This window comes from Rana temporaria, chromosome 7 (genome assembly GCF_905171775.1).
Source record: "Rana temporaria chromosome 7, aRanTem1.1, whole genome shotgun sequence".
In the NCBI taxonomy this organism is placed as follows: domain Eukaryota; kingdom Metazoa; phylum Chordata; class Amphibia; order Anura; family Ranidae; genus Rana; species Rana temporaria.
In genome coordinates this window covers 117,664,840-117,683,025 of record NC_053495.1, presented here as the reverse complement: position 1 = coordinate 117,683,025, position 18,186 = coordinate 117,664,840, and the positions used below count along the sequence as shown (strand labels likewise).

The 18,186-nt window shown below is 41.9% G+C and overlaps 1 protein-coding gene across 4 annotated transcripts in view; it reads right to left on the bottom strand.

The window, feature by feature from the left end:
* Positions 1 to 18,186, bottom strand: part of DENND1B (DENN domain containing 1B) — a 324,137-nt gene that overhangs the window by 12,725 nt on the left and 293,226 nt on the right. For 3 of the 4 annotated variants that reach the window (XM_040359884.1, XM_040359885.1, XM_040359886.1), the window contains 2 exons: positions 5,725 to 5,820; positions 609 to 691 (listed from right to left, as the gene is read on the bottom strand). In XM_040359884.1, coding sequence (XP_040215818.1) covers positions 609 to 691; positions 5,725 to 5,820 — 179 coding nt within the window. The remainder of the gene's footprint in view (positions 1 to 608; positions 692 to 5,724; positions 5,821 to 18,186) is intronic. The other variant, XM_040359887.1, reaches the window with a different exon arrangement.

The window sequence follows — 18,186 nt, the reverse complement described above, 5'->3', positions numbered from 1 at the left end:
TGAATGCCCGGCCGTGAAGCCGAAAGCTGTCACGGCCGGGTGCCCAAACTATGAATGGAGGTGCCGGCGGAGAGGGAGGGGAGCGGAGCTCCGAGCGGATGCGTCGCTGGACCGTGGAACAGGTAAGTGTCTGTTTATTAAAAGTCAGCAGCTATACTTTTTGTAGCTGATGACTTTTAATAAACACTAAAAGGCTGGAACTCCGCTTTAATGTGCAGCATTACAAGTTTGGGGATTGTGTAGGCCAGCTGTTGGTGTCCCAACAACTGTTGATGGCATAGGTTGATAAGAAGGAGGTCAGGTGCCTGAGGACATCCTTGTTTGCCCCTTACCTGCCCCTCTCTTTCAACACTGGGTTTACGTTAGCTGATAAAGGGAGAGAAACTGGGGCAGAATAGAAAAGCTGGAATGCTAGTCAGTAACAGTGTGCAAGGAATAAATAATCTCTAATGCTGTGTGTCCTACGTGTGCAGAGGCCAGTGCATACTGTTTTATGTAAAACTATTAGTTTAGTTTTCATTTTCGAATATGGTGCCTCAAGTTTGTGCAAAATTGTAAAGGGTGCCTTAACAGAAAAAAGGTTGAGAAACACGGATATAGATACTCACTTGCTAGCACTGTCAGCTACATCTGAATCTTCCAGTCCAGAGTTGTGGTCTGCAGTGTTCATCAAGTGCCGATTCATTCGTGTCTGCAGGAAAAACAAATAGCTAGGTGTAAAAGAGCATGTGTCAGACATAATAATGTGTTTTTATAATATACACATACATACATAATGTGTGTGTGTGTATATATAATACACACACACATACACAATATACATACATTTACAAAAAGTAGACAACACAAAGTCAAGAAGAAAACAAAATCAAAGCATGGAAAGACCATAAAAACTATGCATAACAAATAAAATACAATGTGTACATATACATACATGGTATATAAATAAAGAGGCTTGCAACCAATTAGTGATATGTTTTTTTTTTTTAGCTTTTGCCACCAGAGGGCAGTAAAGCCATCTTGGTTTTCAATAATCTATGATATTTTCACAGTCACTCTGATATGGACACACTGCTCAGAAGCTGGATCTTTAACATGGCATAATTATAATATGCTATCAGATACTTTAAATCCAGGATTAATTGTCTGAGCATAGCGAAAACATCAACAAAACCAATCATTATGTGAGCAGCAACATATTTCACTTTAATCACAACGACTGGATTAAAAACTGCAGCACTAGGGATTATTAAATCATAGCGAGAGACGGTTCATGACTTAACCCTCAAAACCAGTATGACGGGCAACATTTTTGACATAAACATTGGCATCTAAAAATGTTAACGCCATTACTATGTCAGTAAAAATATATTTTTACACAAAGCAACATGCTTCAAGAAACTCATGACTACATAGAGGTAACAAAAATATATACATTTGCGTATTAGACCAAATAAGACAAAAGATTTATCACTGATTGCAGTCAATCAGCTCAGATAGGCATTTCTGAAAAAGTTTTTTGAAAATAATTATACTTTTTTTGTATTTTCCGCTATAAAAAATGAATTGCACTGTATGTAAGTATACAGTTGTAAGCAATCAGTGTTTTCTGCATGTACATCCCTCACTTTGTGACTATTTAAATGCATTGTACACATAAATAAATAATTGTATTTATGTTTAAGTATACTCCTTTGATATCTAGATTTACAAACAGCCAAGAATAATAACTATAAATAATAATAAAAGAACCTTTGCATTTTAATTAAACATTTTCTTACTACCATCCTTATTTCATTTGAGCCAATATAACATGTGAGAGGCGGGAAGGGGTTACTTTTCTATGTTGCACTTTTCCCTGTGGCTGTTACAGAGCGGCAGAATTGATACTAGGATTTTTCTCCAGATCTAATTGGAGAATTTTTTGAGCGGAATGTTGACATTTTCACAAGCCCTGCCAGGCTAACGAGGAAGTCACCATTGCTAATTAGAGAAGCACAGAGGAGAGGAGAAAAGATTATGGGGAACTGTGTCAGCCTGATAGAAAACAACTTTAATCGAGCACCGTTAACTAGTGGTGGGACTGTATATGATGGGGCTTTTAGTGAGACAAATCGTTACTGACTCGGGTCTTCTAAAAGAACTTTAAGGAATCCAGTTTATCCATCTAGCTTAGAGCATGGACGGATGCATACTTTGTTAGTCTGTAAAAAGAAGAAAAATGTAACACATCCATAACAATCCATAAATGATAAAAAGAACTAAAAAATTCAGAGACCAAAAGGAAAACCTTTGTAGTTGTTACCCTGCTGTTCATAAACAGGGGTGGCCCTGCTTGGAACCACTGCTGATCAGTTGTGTTACCAACACTGCCGAGAAGCTCCGGGGCTACCAGCCTTTGCAGCTCCGTTTGGCTTTTTTCAGGCAATATATTCTGCCTCAGGAAAAATGATTTTCCAGGAAAATTACACTGCACAGCTGCAGCTTAGCCTTAGAAAGGCAATGGGTTACTGAAGGTGGCCAAACAATGTCCAGCATTTCAGAGCAATGGCATCCTTGGAGCTATTCTGCAGCTTTATTAAAAAGAGCTGATTGGTGAGGGTTTCAAGCTGAACAATCTTATTGATCTCTGAAGGGAAGAGGTTGGGGGAAGAATGTGGAAACGTCCTTTAATATTTATTATCAGCAATGATACATCCTTTATAGAAATGAATTTGCTTCCTTTGTAAATGTTTAGGAAAGCAGAATTGTCCACATAAGCAATTTACATTAACATGCACTGTAGGAGTCGTTATTTTTCACGGCTGGGATTTACGGATGTGCATTTAGGCGCTCTGTACAACAATAAATTTAAACCCTAAATTAGCGTTTCAGTTGAAAACCTACAGCTTCACAGCACTGCAGTCTTCAAACTATGGCATAAAAATGTTGATGCCTCGTACACACGACCGTTTTTCATGACATGGAAAAAAACAATGTTTTTCTCGACGTGATTCCTCTCAAGCCTGCCTTGCATACACACTATTGTGATAAAAAATGCTCGAGCTAAGCGCGGTGACGTACAACACGTACAACGGCACTATAAAGGGGAAGTTCCATTAGAATGGCGCCACGAATTACGTTTTTCCCCCCGTCGTTAAAGCCTACACACAACTGTTTTTTTATGACGAGAAAAACGATGACGTGAAAAATGACGAGAAAAAATAGAGCAGGTTCTAAATTTTTAATGCCCATTTTTCTCGTTGAGAAAAATACTCTGGAGCCTACACACAATCGTTTTTAACGACCAATTTAAAAAAATGCCATTTTTATAGTCAAGAAAAACGGCCGTGTGTATGCGGCATTAGACCCGGAAGTAAGCTTATTTTATTTGGAAAGAAACCACTTCCAGAATAATCTATCTTCTAATGTTCCAACAACTGGAACAATGATGACCACAAATCCCAAAAGGGCTCAGTTAGCTATAAACTTTTGTTGAAAATCCTTTTATTATCACAAAGCGATCTACAAGCAGGTTGACAATAATGTTATTGTCACAATAGATCATAAACCATTCAATCTACAATGGAGCACGATGCAAAGAAAAATGTTACCCTGAACAGAGGATTCTTTTCATCTATAGATATACTTTTATAAAACCATCAGGTGTATGCATTAGTGTTGTACATATGTATAAAAAAAAACAAAAAACTGTCAGCCATGCTAACAACTCTGCTCTAGTCATACATTCTATTGTTTCTACTGTAAGTTCTCCAAAAATCTAACCTATTAGCATGTCTCCTTACTCCCTCCTTTTGTCCCTAAAGACAGAATGGCTGAAATCGAAGAATGCAAATAACCACACTATTGCAACAAGCAGATGATTTATTCTCATCTAACAGACATTCAGAATTGTTGCTTGTATTTGTCCCGTTTTAACCACTTCAGCCTGTTTTGCGATACGGCACTGCGTTATTTTAACTGACAATTGAGTGGTTATGCAACGCTGTACCCAAACAAAATATATGTCCTTTTTTTCTACAAATAGAGCTTTCTTTTGGTGGTATTTGATCACTTCTACGGTTTTTATTTTTTGCGCTATAAACTAAAAAAGACAGAATAAAAAAAAAATATATATATTTTTTACTTTCTGCTATAAAACACATCCAATAAAAAAAATATAGAATTTCTTTATCAATTTAGGCCAATATGTATCCTGCTACATACTTTTGGTAAAAAAAAAATCCCAATAAGCGTATATTGATTGGTTTGCACAAATGTTATCGTGTCTACAAACTATGGGATATTTTTATGCCCCCTTTGTTACTAGTAATGGTGGCAACCAGCGATTTTTAGCGGGACTGCGACATTGCGGTGGTTACATCGGACACCTGACACTTTTTTGGGAACCAGTGACATTATTACCGTGATCAGTGCTAAAAATATGCACCATTACTGTAAGGCCCCTTTCACATCGCTTACCATCAATTTCACGGCGCTATTCGGCCGCTAGTGGGGCGGTTTTCCCTCCGCTAGTGGCCGTAAAAGGGTTAAAAACCACCCCAAAGCGCCTCAGCAGAGACGCGTTGCCGGCGATACTGCCGCGGTGCCCCATTGATTTCAATGGGCAGGTGCGGTGGAGGAGCAGTATACTAACCGCTCCTTCACTGCTCCAAAGATGCTGCTAGCAGGACTGCTCCGCACCGCTCCAGTGTAAAAGCCCTCAGGGCTTTTACACTGGAGAGACAGCAGCGGCTGTTTCAGGTCGGTTAGCAGGCGCTATTTTTAGCTTTATAGTGCTTTTTAACCGACCCAGTGTGAAAGATCTAATAATGACACTGGCAAGGGTTAACATCAGGGGCGATCAAATGGTTAATTGTGTGCCTAGTTGGTGCTTGCTAACTGTGTGGGGGATGCTCTGACTGGGGGAAAAAGCAGGAACACAAGATCGTCATCTTCTCCCCTGTCCAAACGGCGTTCTGCCTCTCTCGGGAACGATTGCGGGTGGCCATCTGGTCCACTGATTTGCTCCTCCTCTGTCCAATCAGCGCACGATCATGCCTCCGACGGCACGCATGCCCCAGTGTCTATTGCATGAAATGATGTACAGGTACGTTTTGCGCAATAGAGCCGACCTGCCGCAGTACAAGTGTGGTAGACGGTCGGCAAGTGGTTGAAGTCATTGAGAGTCACTACAGGCCATTCAGTGTCTTGTCTGACTTCAGCAATAAATTACACAAATGTAACTGCTAAAGAAAAGGCTCCCGTATTACTAAAATTCAGTTGTGGTGTTATGCACCCATTTTAGATATACATTTTGCTTAGCAGAGTTCCTCTTTAAAAAAAAATCTGTTTTGTTTAATAAAATAATATAAAGAGCATTAGTAATATGAGATAACCAATCGGAATTCACCTTTTACCAGTTTAGAGAAGGCAGAACAAAGAAAGGTAAATTAAACATTATGAACTGGTTAGTATAGTTTATATTCCTTGAATCAATGGCCTTCAATATGTTTTGGAATGCAGCACCAAATGTAAATGTGGAATTTTTCATAAGTCATGTCAGCTTGCTATTGTTTTGGGCTTTACAAAACTCTAAAAACCAATGAAATGAGGTGTTGAGAACCCCAACAATTAATTACTGGACTGAGACACTATTAAGGGCCCTGGCTCACAAATTACACATCCCTGCTTTACACACTGCTCTTGACCTTATTAAACAAGGGTTATAGCTGCATTCCTCACCTGTGAGAGTTTCCTTCTCTCAGAGATAGGACGCTGTGAGCTGCTTAACGGGAAGGTATTAGAGTTTATGGGCTCCAAATTTTCCTCTTCAATTTCCTGTAACAAAACCATCAAACAAGCATGCAGCATGCAGGTCACATGCGGTTAGAAACAAGCTTAACAGATAAAACAACAAATAAAAAAAATCACATGGAACTGCAGTGTGAAAATCTATGTAATAAACGTTTGCATTATCTATTATTCTACATTCAAGTGGAGAATTGGAGCACAATGTATTCATTTATTCAAAATGCAGGACATACAAAGAACGGTTTCATGCATGCCATATTTTTTTTCCAGACCGATGAAGAACAAAGCATGCTTTGTACATCCATCCTGCATGTTATATAGGCATGCAGTAGATGCTAAGTTTGGATTCTATCTAATTCAATCTAATTTGGAGGTAAATGGTGGGGATCCTGTATTGAGCTGTCAAACTACTTACCTGCAAAGGTGTTATTGCTGCTTCCCTACAGATATCTATATATAGTGCGACAGAGTCTGGGCTAAAATGGCAGATGAGTTGATTAATGGCAAATATTTGCTGCCCAGAATGTGGATTGGGCACCTGTGGGCTCCAGGGGACCCTAGTGAGGAAGACGGGTCACACTGGTGCGATGCGGGAAACCCTGTGATTTAGTGCCAGGTTTCCGCATCACACCTGAATTGCACACTTGTTCACACCGACATCTGCAAAACGCTGCGGGTGTCAATGTAGAGTTAATAACACCCCCAAATCGGTTTGCAGATTGCAGTGCGAACTATGAAAAGATACAAGAATCGCATCTCATGGTTGTGAAGACCCATGCGATCAGATTCCAGTGCGGACCAAAAAAAGGGTCCTGCACCATTTTGGTACGAATGTGATTTCAGCCATACAGTTTGCATGGCTGAATTTGCATTGCACAGACATCGCATGTGATCTGCACAGCAATGTGGTGCGAATCACATGCAATGTCTTTCATCACACCAGTGTGAAATCAGCCTAAGGGACTGGAGTTTGGGCTGCAGAGAGAATGGATGGGTCCGCAGTCTGACCCCTCCAGTCATCAAGCCTGTCAGGATGCCTGGCTTGTTATAGAAGGGTTGGGAAGCCTCTCGGGAAGATGCTGGAAAAGGACTTTTAAAAACTCTGGAGGGTGAACAGACAGACTATTTCCTTTGTAAAAGCATGTGAAGGTTACACCTACCAAACTGTGAATTTGTTCAGGATGAGAAAAATCTAATTTACGGATTAATGTACTTAATGAAGTAAGCAGGACTTTATTTCTACTTCTGAAGTGAAGTGGTTTTTAGTCAATATATTGCAGCTTACCAATGATTAGATGTAGTGGCTGTATTAGTTTTCACCTGGTGATCTAGCCAGTAACACACCTCCTGTATTAGAGTGTCCCCCACTCTGGACGAAGGAGCACAGGGGCACCTTTGAACAGCATCATTGTCAGTTTAGGTGGTGGGGAGTGTTAGATGTACTAGCAAATTTAGATAGGCTAACAAATTAAAACCAAACTTCAGCTAATAAACAGTTACAACAAACAGTTTTCCCTTTTGAGATTAAGATTTTACATGAACAAATAAAAGCTGATCATTGTAGGCCAATGGTAAACAGTTTGTCTCATCCCTTTAACTGCAAGAGCGCTTGTTCTTTTGAAAAAAAAAAGCTTCTTGGCTGGATCACCAGATGAAAATACAAGGAATGCCTAAAAAAGAAAACTAATGCAATCATCATATCTAAGAATTGGTAAGCTGCAATAAAATAAATATTTGCTTTTGTGTGTAATACCACCTAAATGCCATAAATAAAAACAAATGTGAGACCAGTAAACCCTCAAAAAATGGAGAAGGGATATGCATTAACCAACCAGAATTAAAATGTTAGCAGTTTAGAGAAGACAGGACAAAGGGAATTTGAATACAAACTGCCATACAGCTACCATCTGAGCATGTCCCCTTTCACAATAAATAGAATATTTAATATATCGAGTTCAACTTAACATTAAACACAGATCCAGCAAATTCTTTATTTATATCTTCTGCATGCTTAAAGAGACTCGGTTACTGGGGGAGGGGAGTGACGGCACCAAGGGGTGCTCACACATGCAGCAGCCTCCTAAACCCAATGGTCACATCCAGATCTCAGGCCATTCTGAACGGAAACGCATTGACTTTTCCCGAAACCTACACCTGCCCCCCCACCTTCTTTTTATATTATAGTGACAGGGGTAGGGGTTAAAGTTGCCTCCCTTGAAAACTGAAACAATTTTAGGTGACCAGATTTATTAGATTATCCTTTATCAGTTTAAAAAGTTTCAGTAGTCATTAAGAAGGCAAACAATAAGGAGGGATAGAGATTGGGGGAGATGTTTCAAAACTGCAGCAGAGAGAATCTGGAGCAGCTGTGCATGGCAGCCAATCAGCTTCTATCATCAGCTAGTTCAGTTAACGAAAAACCCGACTATATTGATTCTTAAAAATTTCTCTTTTCCCCTCCTCCTACTTATCCTTCCTAACCTGCATAAAAAATATATCTGTATATTTAAAGCGAAGGTCTGCCCACCCCACAAAAAATTAAAGTCAGCAGCTACAAATACTGCAGCTGCTAACTTCTATTATATGGACACTTACCGGTCCAGGGAGCCCGCAATATCCGCACCCCAGCCGAACTTCAGATCGGCTGTCAGGTGCAGCCGACCGCCATTGCTGGTAAGGGAACCTGGTAGTGAAGCAGTTCAGCTTCACAGCTGGTTCCCTACTGCGCATTCGCGGACTGCGCTGAGTTTATTTATTGACCAGGCAGAGGAAGGGGCCGAGCTTCACCACGGCGCTGTTTACAGAAGTGGGCCTTCCAAAAACAGGTCCCTCTTCCCCCTCCCTCCTGAAAAGTGCCAAATGTGGATCGGGGGGTGGGGGTGGAGGCAACAACGTATTAGCAGAATTTCCACTTTAGGTGGAACTCCACTTTGACTTTTTTTTATCCACTTTGGTCTGTGATCCTACAGCTCTGGCTCCCCTGTGTCAGTGGGAGGCTGCTGTAGAGCTGCAGGATCGCGCTTACTTTACTGGACCAAGCAGAACAAAAATATGCAAGTATACAGATATTTTTTATATAGGTTAGGCAGGAAATGTAGGAGGAGGGGAGGGGACATTTTCAAGAATAGATATAGTTACTCTTTCCTTCTACTTTAAAGTGATTGTAAAGTCTCCTTTTTCTTTCTATAAAAATAACAAACATATTATACTTACCTGCCCTTTGCAGTGGTTTTGCACAGGTCAGCCCCCGCCCCCCTCTCCCCTGATTGGCTAACTGACTGATTGACAGCTGCTGTGTCTCAGCCAATCAGGTGGAGAGTCCCGAATGGCCGAGGCACACGTGGACATAGAGAGAGATAGGGTTTAGATAAGTATTAGGGGGGCTGCTGCACACAGAAGGCTTTTTATCTTAACGTGGTTAAGGCAATATTAAAATACTATGCTAGTCCCTCTATTAGAGGCTGGCATAGCACACTGTGTAAGTTGCATTTAAAAACGTGCAGTGTAAATACTGAATTACAGCTATCTTCAGGCTGGTCTTATAACTCGCGGCCGCTTTCCAGCTCCGATAGATGTCTTCTACAGGAGGAAACATGATCTTTTCTCTGACGTCGGATCACGTGGCCACTCGTCTCCTCTGCAGAAGCCACCCATCAGAGCTGCAAAGCGGCTGTGAGTCACGTGACTGGCCTGAAGACTGCTGATATTCAGTATTTACACTGCTAGTTTTTAAATACAACTTACACAGTGTGCTATGCCAGCCTCTAATAGAGGGGCTGGCAGTGACAAATGTAATATTTTGTTATTACAATAATAGCATCGGGGGGGCGGGCCGGGCTGGAGACAGACAGAGAGGGCGCTGACATGGAGGAAGCAGGGGGTTAGGGGGAAAGAGAGGAGAGCAGATAGCAGTCAGCCTATCACGGAGCAAGGCACTTTGACCACGGTGATCAGGCCGGAGCTGCCCTGGTTATCGCGGTCTGTTTAGAGAGGGCATACAGGAAGTGGTAGTTTTTTTTTACAGTTTAGAGGGGGGCAGAATACATAGCACAAGCGCTGTGCTGTGTAATCTGCTTTAAAGGACCAGAATCTACATTTTTTTATTTTTTTGAGGTTAACGCTTTAATGCATAGAATGCATCAAGATTAAAAACCTTCTGCCTTTACAACCACTTTAAAGCAGAGGTTTACCCTAAAATAATTATATACCATCACATCCAGCATACTTGCGTCAGCTACAGTATGCTTTTTTTTTTTGTGCTGTATTTACCGTTTAATCGTTCAGTTTCTTTTCAGACTCCCGCGCGGAATAGGCGTTCCTATGAAGAGGGGAACATGATTGACGTCCGGCTATGGCGCGTCACGAAAATAGCCGAAATAGGACTAGGCTGTATACGGCGCCTGCGCAGTCAGCTCCTAGTCCGTGTGCAGGCGCCGTATAGCGCAGTGAAGAGCCGAGACCAAGTCCGGGTATTTTCGGAACGCGTTCATAGGAACGCCTATTCCGCGCGGGAGTCTGAAAAGAAACTGAACGATTAAACGGTAAATACAGCACGAAAAAAAAAAAGCATACTGTAGCTGACGCAAGTATGCTGGATGGGATGGTACATAGATGTTTTTTAGGGTGAACCTCCGCTTTAAGCTTTGAAAATGGAAGTTATTAGCCAATTGTTTGCCATGCACGGCTGCTCCAGATTATGTCTGCTATCGTTTTGATAAATTCCCCACACTGTGTTTTGGGTTTTACTTCCCCTGTAGAGAGTGGAGGAGAGTGTTGGAAAAGTGAAAATGAAAGATACAAGTTAGAATCGATAGACAGAATAGGGAAAGGCTTTTGAGAGTTTTTACATATAATTTTTTACAGGAACTAACAACATTCCAAAAGAATCTGCTGAGCAAAGGTTACCAGTCAGCACATGACAGGGCAGAGGAGGCAAAATACCCTGAGTTACAAATACATTTGTTTTACAAAACAAGATTTCTTGGCACTACTTTCAAAACAAAATACATTTCCATAGCCATAATATGAAAAATCATTAGATACCAATACAGCTATAGTATGTATGCAAGTATGTATGCAAGTATGTATGTAAGTATGTATGTATGCATGCGTGTATTTTTTTTTACACACACATACACACATAATATATAAAATATATTGCAATACCTGTACAAAAATTTGGCCGTGTACCCTTTTGCTACATGTAACTTAACATTGGAGATAAAGGAGAAATTAAACAACAGGTAGTAGTTTTGATCTATTTGATAACTGCACAGAAAAACCACCAGAGTGTCTCAGCTTCAGTTGGCAGTAGGATTTGAAAACCAGCTCTATTTACCCATCCCCTTCTGTCAGAGAACTGCATTGAATATTGTTCCCTGATTTGTCATCTGGTATGTGGATATCTTTTAATCTCTTGAATGTCTACCCTTTATGCTGGCTTTGCTTGCTTGAGTAGGAGGAGAGAGTTACTGTAATCCTATTACCAAGTACTTTAGCATGGAATGTTATACTGGACAGTAGGATTCAGGTAATAGAAGATCTTTGTCAGATTTCAGAGGGACCATAACGATGGCTTAATTCATGGACTGGGGAAGAGTACCCTCCTCAAAGGCCTCATTAAACAGTCCAGGAGACTGTAATTTATCTAAAAAGAATCGATCTCCTTCAGTAACAGCAGGAAAAGTGATTGAAGTTAAAGATTGGTAGAGGGCATCCACCTCATATAAGACTGTGCTATTATAGAGGTCCATACAAAACCTTCAAAAAAACAGCGGTAATATCTGGGGGAGGTTACTGTATGCCCGTCACCATCAGATAAACTGCTAATGCAGTAGTTCTCAACATTGGGGTGGAAAGAAGATTTGCCAGGGGCCACTGAATCCTGGGCTGTTTCCTGAAGCCCGCACTTGCTCTCCCAGCCTTTTCATGGCCGCCCAGCAGGGCTGTCCCTTGAGTCTGTGGCCACCTAGCTAGGCTGTTCTTGGAGCCTGTAGCCGCCCAGCTGGGCTGTTCCTGGAGCCTGTGGCCGCCCAGCTGGGCTGTTCCTGGAGCCTGTGGCCGCCCAGCTGGGCTGTTCCTGGAGCCTGTGGCCGCCCAGCTGGGCTGTTCCTGGAGCCTGTGGCCGCCCAGCTGGGCTGTTCCTGGAGCCTGTGGCCGCCCAGCTGGGCTGTTCCTGGAGCCTGTGGCCGCCCAGCTGGGCTGTTCCTGGAGCCTGTGGCCGCCCAGCTGGGCTGTTCCTGGAGCCTGTGGCCGCCCAGCTGGGCTGTTCCTGGAGCCTGTGGCCGCCCAGCTGGGCTGTTCCTGGAGCCTGTGGCCGCCCAGCTGGGCTGTTCCTGGAGCCCGCGGTCGACCACTCAGCCTCCTTGCAGCCGATCATTCAGTTCACGACATGGCTGGGCGACAGAGACTAGAAGTCAGCTGACTGGTGAGGAATGTGAAGTGGAAGGGGCTGCCGCCCAATTTCGGCATAGGTGTCACTGCTACGAGACACCACAAAGTCGGAGACACACTGAAGCCAGACGCATATTGAGTAACACTACTTGTGATTATAGTTGCCATTCAAAGTCCCCACTACAGTTCTCAGATCAACAGATGACATTGATCAAGAGCACCTAGGTTGGCTTATCAGAACCCCCCCCCCCCAGCACTGCCACTGATCCCCACCCCCCACCAGCACTGCCACTCATCCCAACTCCCTGCCAGAACTGCCACTCATCCCAACTCCCTGCCAGAACTGCCACTCATCCCATTCCCCCCCCCACCAAGGAGTAAGAGAAGAAAGAAAAATAGAGAATACATGGAAGGGAGAGGAAAAGAGGGGGAGGAACAAAGAACAAGGAAGAGAAAGAATGAGAAAGATGGCTAGAAAGGGATGGGGGGGGGGGGGGCAAAAAGACAGAGAGAGAGATAAAAGGGAAAAAAAGGAGAACAAAGAGAAAGAGTGGTACATCCTAAAAAGTACCATAAGAGGTTTTAAGACTGTACGAGTGGAAGGGACTTAGGGAGTTAAATGTCCGTGGGTTAGGGGCGCAAATTACTTGTCTTGCCTTGGGTGCTGACAACCCACGCTACGAAAATAATTTTACTGTTAGGGTCCCCACAACTTGGGAAATGTTATCAAGGGGTTACGGCATTAGAATGGTTGAGAACCACTGTGCTAATGTGTGCTGATGGCTTTTGGGATTTGGCAATGGTGACAAGTAGATGACCAGTATTTTCACCCTTATCAAACTAAGCTTGCAGCACAAACTCTCTCTTACCCTCTGCCTTTGATAATGCAAGGGAGTTATATGCCTGTTGTTGCTCCAGCTATATGGATTGATTTCCCTAAATGGGCTAAGGAATCACATTTCACCTTGTTAACCACTTAAGTACTGCCTCCTGCACATTTACGTAGGCAGAATGGCACGGCTGGGCACAGGCACGTACCTGTACGTCCCCTTTAAGTGCCCAGCCGTGGGTCGCCCGCGACCCGGTCCAAAGCCTGGTGGTCGCGGGACACGATCGCCACCGGTGTCCCGCGATCGGTCAAAGGAGTTGAAGAACGGGGAGAGGTGTGTGTAAACACACCTTCCCCGTTCTTTACAGTGGCAATGTCACTGATCGTCTGTTCCCTGATATAGGGAAAGGCGATCAGTGACGTCACACGTCCCGCCCCCCTATAGTTAGAAACACATATGAGGTCACACATAACCCCTACAGCGCCCCCTAGTGGTTAACTCCTAAACTGCAATTGTCATTTTCACAGTAAACAATGCATTTTATAGAATTTTTTGCTGTGAAAATGACAATGGTCCCAAAAAGGTGTCAAAATTGTCCGATGTGTCCGCCATAATGTCGCAGTCACGGAAAAAATCGCTGATCCACAACATTAGTAGTAAAAAATATATATTAATAAAAATGCCATAAAACTATCTTTTTCAAAATTGTCGCTCTATTTTTGTTTATATCACAAAAAATAAATACAGCAGAGGTGATTAAATACCACCAAAAGAAAGTTCTATTTGTGGGGAAACAAAAGACGCCAATTTTGTTTGGGAGCCACATCGCACGACCGCGCAATTGTCAGTTAAAGCGCCGCAGTGCCAAATTGCAAAACCTGCCCAGGTCCTTTACCTGCATAATGGTCCGGGTCTTAAGTGGTTAAACTGTATCAATACATTTGGATTTCCATTTACTGGAGTCTTTCTTATTTTTGGTTATTTGAGCAATCAACATGCCTCTTATGTGTGCTTTAATGGAATCCCAAGCCACAAATGTGTGAGCAAATCGTTTGTTGAACTTCAGAAATCTTGGTTTTAATGGTGCTGTGACATTTTTAGATGCAACTAGTAACACATAAGGCATAATAGGGCTCTGCAAAAGAATTATAGGTTGGTCTTGCAGAAGTTACCCTATTCAGCTACAGTCAGAAATGGACATGGCAAGGTATGAAGATCTGAGGGGATCAGTGAAAACCACTAGGAGGGTACAAGGTTCAAGTTCAAGGGTATGTGTTCATTGGACTGTCACTAATCTTGACCTGGCACACTGAGCAAGATCCATAGTACTGAACAATGCATGCATGTTAAATAATAGCCTGCAGTATTTAACAATCAACTACAAACTGCCCATGCATCAAGTATCCCTTTTGGGAGAGTCTCCGATTTTAAAGCAAACCTTTTTGCAAAAAAAAAAAAAAAAAAAAAGAGTCTGAATTCTCATTTTGCAAATACTAGTTGCCTGGCTGTTATGATGAACCTTTTGCTTTAACACTTTCACTAACCCAGAACAAGTATTCAGATAAGGACTTTACTTGATGTTCCTGAAACCATGTCAGTGACTCAATAAAGTATATCTAGTGGGTCAGCCTAACAGTAAGGCTAAGCCCCTATATTTGATTTAAAGTAGAACTCCGGGCAGGTAGATTACAGCTGTGTAATCATTAATACATCATAACTGTCATTTGAATAATTAAGTGTAAGTCCATGAATTTGACCTGGTATCAGCCTCTTGCAGTCAGCTGTACAGTCTGTTCAGCAAAGCTCAGAAACAGGGAGGGAGAAGCAGCACAAGGAACCGATAGGTGTGCTGCACTGCAAGGAGGATGCTGATAAATAGAAATAGAGTGAAAGTAGGATGAAAAGTGCTGCGCTATTACCAACAATTGCTGCTGTAAGTACAAATAATGTTGACGATACCTCATAAACACCCTTCTCAGGAGGTATCAATAATTCAATTAATCATTGCTTATGATGAGACAAATGTGCAAGATAAACAAAAATAATATTAGATACAATTAAAGTACAATTAAAATACCAAAAACCCCAAAAAGAACCAAACGTCCCTATTCACTCACACCTTGTGCGAGTGCATATATAAGAACCAAAATTAGTGACACACTAAGTATGGAAGTCTTATTGGCAGCTTATGGACAATGCACACACAGGCAGATAAATTAGCCTGAAGGGGTCAGTCCCAGGTAAACTTGATGGTGCTACAAACGATGATGTCAGGCAGCCAGTGGATATCCATTCATCCAGAATTGGCAGCTCATGTAAAAAAGGAGACAAGACATAGTGCAAGACTGTATAGTATATGTGGCAAAAGAGGTATTCAGTGTGGTGTAACACTCACGAAACCCCCGATCAATCACAGCATTCAGCGAGGCAGTAATGGGATAAGCCGCTCAGCGTTGCGATCTCCTCATTCGGACGGATCTCCCGTCGATCGCGTCACTAGGCTCCTCCCCCACGCGTTACGTCACTAGGCACGTGACTTAGTCATGGGTTAACCAAGTGACCCTATCAGCCGAGCTTTTATCTGAGCTGGCTGTGGAGGAAAAAACTTGCGACGGAGGGATCAATCACATCATTGCTGACATATACCATAATCCATATAGCAAAGCATATTCATTCACAATGATATCCGACTTTAATTACACAATCCAAATATTTTATAAAAACAATCCGATTTAAAAAGTAAAAGAATTAAAAAGAATTGTTTGGCAAGGACAAGGTCTATATGCCCCCAGTGGTCAATGGAGCGCTATTACAAGGATTCCTCAATGAACATGGCTAAGCCCATATCAGAGAACCACACTCCCTCCAGTGGGTGTTAATAGAATTACATTTAGACAAAGTCATCAATTTCAAACAATACCATAGAAAATAGAGATGGCTAATAGGCCAATCTATACAGGTAAGGAACAATCCCATTCTTGCTTAATACTCATTAGTGGGATGCATCCATTTCCACACATGTAATGTTATATGTTAATAAATTACTACCTTTTAAAATTGTATAATTACAAAGGATAAAAATACTTTTAAAATGTGATACCCATGATTAATAGTCCGCGATAAAGCAATTGAGGTCAAACTCAATATTTAAGCCATTTGGGGCTAGAGTGACCATCTCATGAATCCATCTGGATTCAGTTTTGCTTAATTCTCGTACCTTGTGGCTGCCCCTCCAATGGGGTGTATATTTATCTATTGCCCAGAATTGCAGGCCATTGGGATCTTTCTGATGGCACTGTTCAAAATGCCTAGAGACGTTGTGTTTCGGGAAACCATTTTCTATGTTTTGCACATGTTCCCGAATGCGTTTCCATAGCAGCCTATTGGTGCGTCCCACGTACTGCAATCTCTGATATGGGCTTAGCCATGTTCATTGAGGAATCCTTGTAATAGCGCTCCATTGACCACTGGGGGCATATAGACCTTGTCCTTGCCAAACAATTCTTTTTAATTCTTTTACTTTTTAAATCGGATTGTTTTTATAAAATATTTGGATTGTGTAATTAAAGTCGGATATCATTGTGAATATGCTTTGCTATATGGATTATGGTATATGTCAGCAATGATGTGATTGATCCCTCCGTCGCAAGTTTTTTCCTCCACAGCCAGCTCAGATAAAAGCTCGGCTGATAGGGTCACTTGGTTAACCCATGACTAAGTCACGTGCCTAGTGACGTAACGCGTGGGGGAGGAGCCTAGTGACGCGATCGACGGGAGATCCGTCCGAATGAGGAGATCGCAACGCTGAGCGGCTTATCCCATTACTGCCTCGCTGAATGCTGTGATTGATCGGGGGTTTCGTGAGTGTTACACCACACTGAATACCTCTTTTGCCACATATACTATACAGTCTTGCACTATGTCTTGTCTCCTTTTTTACATGAGCTGCCAATTCTGGATGAATGGATATCCACTGGCTGCCTGACATCATCGTTTGTAGCACCATCAAGTTTACCTGGGACTGACCCCTTCAGGCTAATTTATCTGCCTGTGTGTGCATTGTCCATAAGCTGCCAATAAGACTTCCATACTTAGTGTGTCACTAATTTTGGTTCTTATATATGCACTCGCACAAGGTGTGAGTGAATAGGGACGTTTGGTTCTTTTTGGGGTTTTTGGTATTTTAATTGTACTTTAATTGTATCTAATATTATTTTTGTTTATCTTGCACATTTGTCTCATCATAAGCAATGATTAATTGAATTATTGATACCTCCTGAGAAGGGTGTTTATGAGGTATCGTCAACATTATTTGTACTTACAGCAGCAATTGTTGGTAATAGCGCAGCACTTATGTTTTAAAATTTTCTTTTGGTTTGTACACCGTCCCGTGTTTGCAGCTCTACCATTTGGGTATTTTTGCTGTGTGTGTTTTTTTCCTTTTGTGATTATATTGTAGTAGCGCTGTAGTACCATTTTTTCTAGGATGAAAAGTGCTGCTTCTACTTTCACTGACAGTCAAAAGGTCAGAGGAATTGTAAAAAAAGGTAAAACTGCAGGAAACAAAGATCAGATCCCCTCCCTTGTTAGCCAGGGCTGTACTATGGCGCATACTATGTACATTTTACGACTATATGCCCAGAAATACAACAGCTCTCATATGTGTACATCAACTGTGTATTTAGCTGGATTTTAGTCTCAGGAAAGGGTTGTTTTGGTCCTGTTTAAACCATTGCATGGCGTACTACAGTGCTATTCATTTAGAAAGACACCTGCACCGCAGCGCACTACCATGCATTCTGTCCCAGAAAATGGTGCTTGTTTAAAATGAATGTGCAATGTAACATGTTAACGCAGAACAAAACACACTACAGAATGCAGTGCAACCTAATGTGAATCTGTGAATGGGCCATATTCATTCCTCCCAGAATTAAATTCTTCACTTGAATGTGCCTGGTTTTTCTGTGAACTCTCACCTGTTCTGAATTTAGTTTTAAAATAGAACTAGAGGCAAAACCTATTTTTATTTTGGATAGAGTAAGGCAGAGTAATATTACCCGGCATTTTTTTGCCATCTGTGTCCCATTGGGGAGATTTCCTTTCATCTGTCCCATAGCTAAAACAGGAAGTGAGAAGAAATCCCTCCAAAATGAGAGAATCCCAGTGCAAC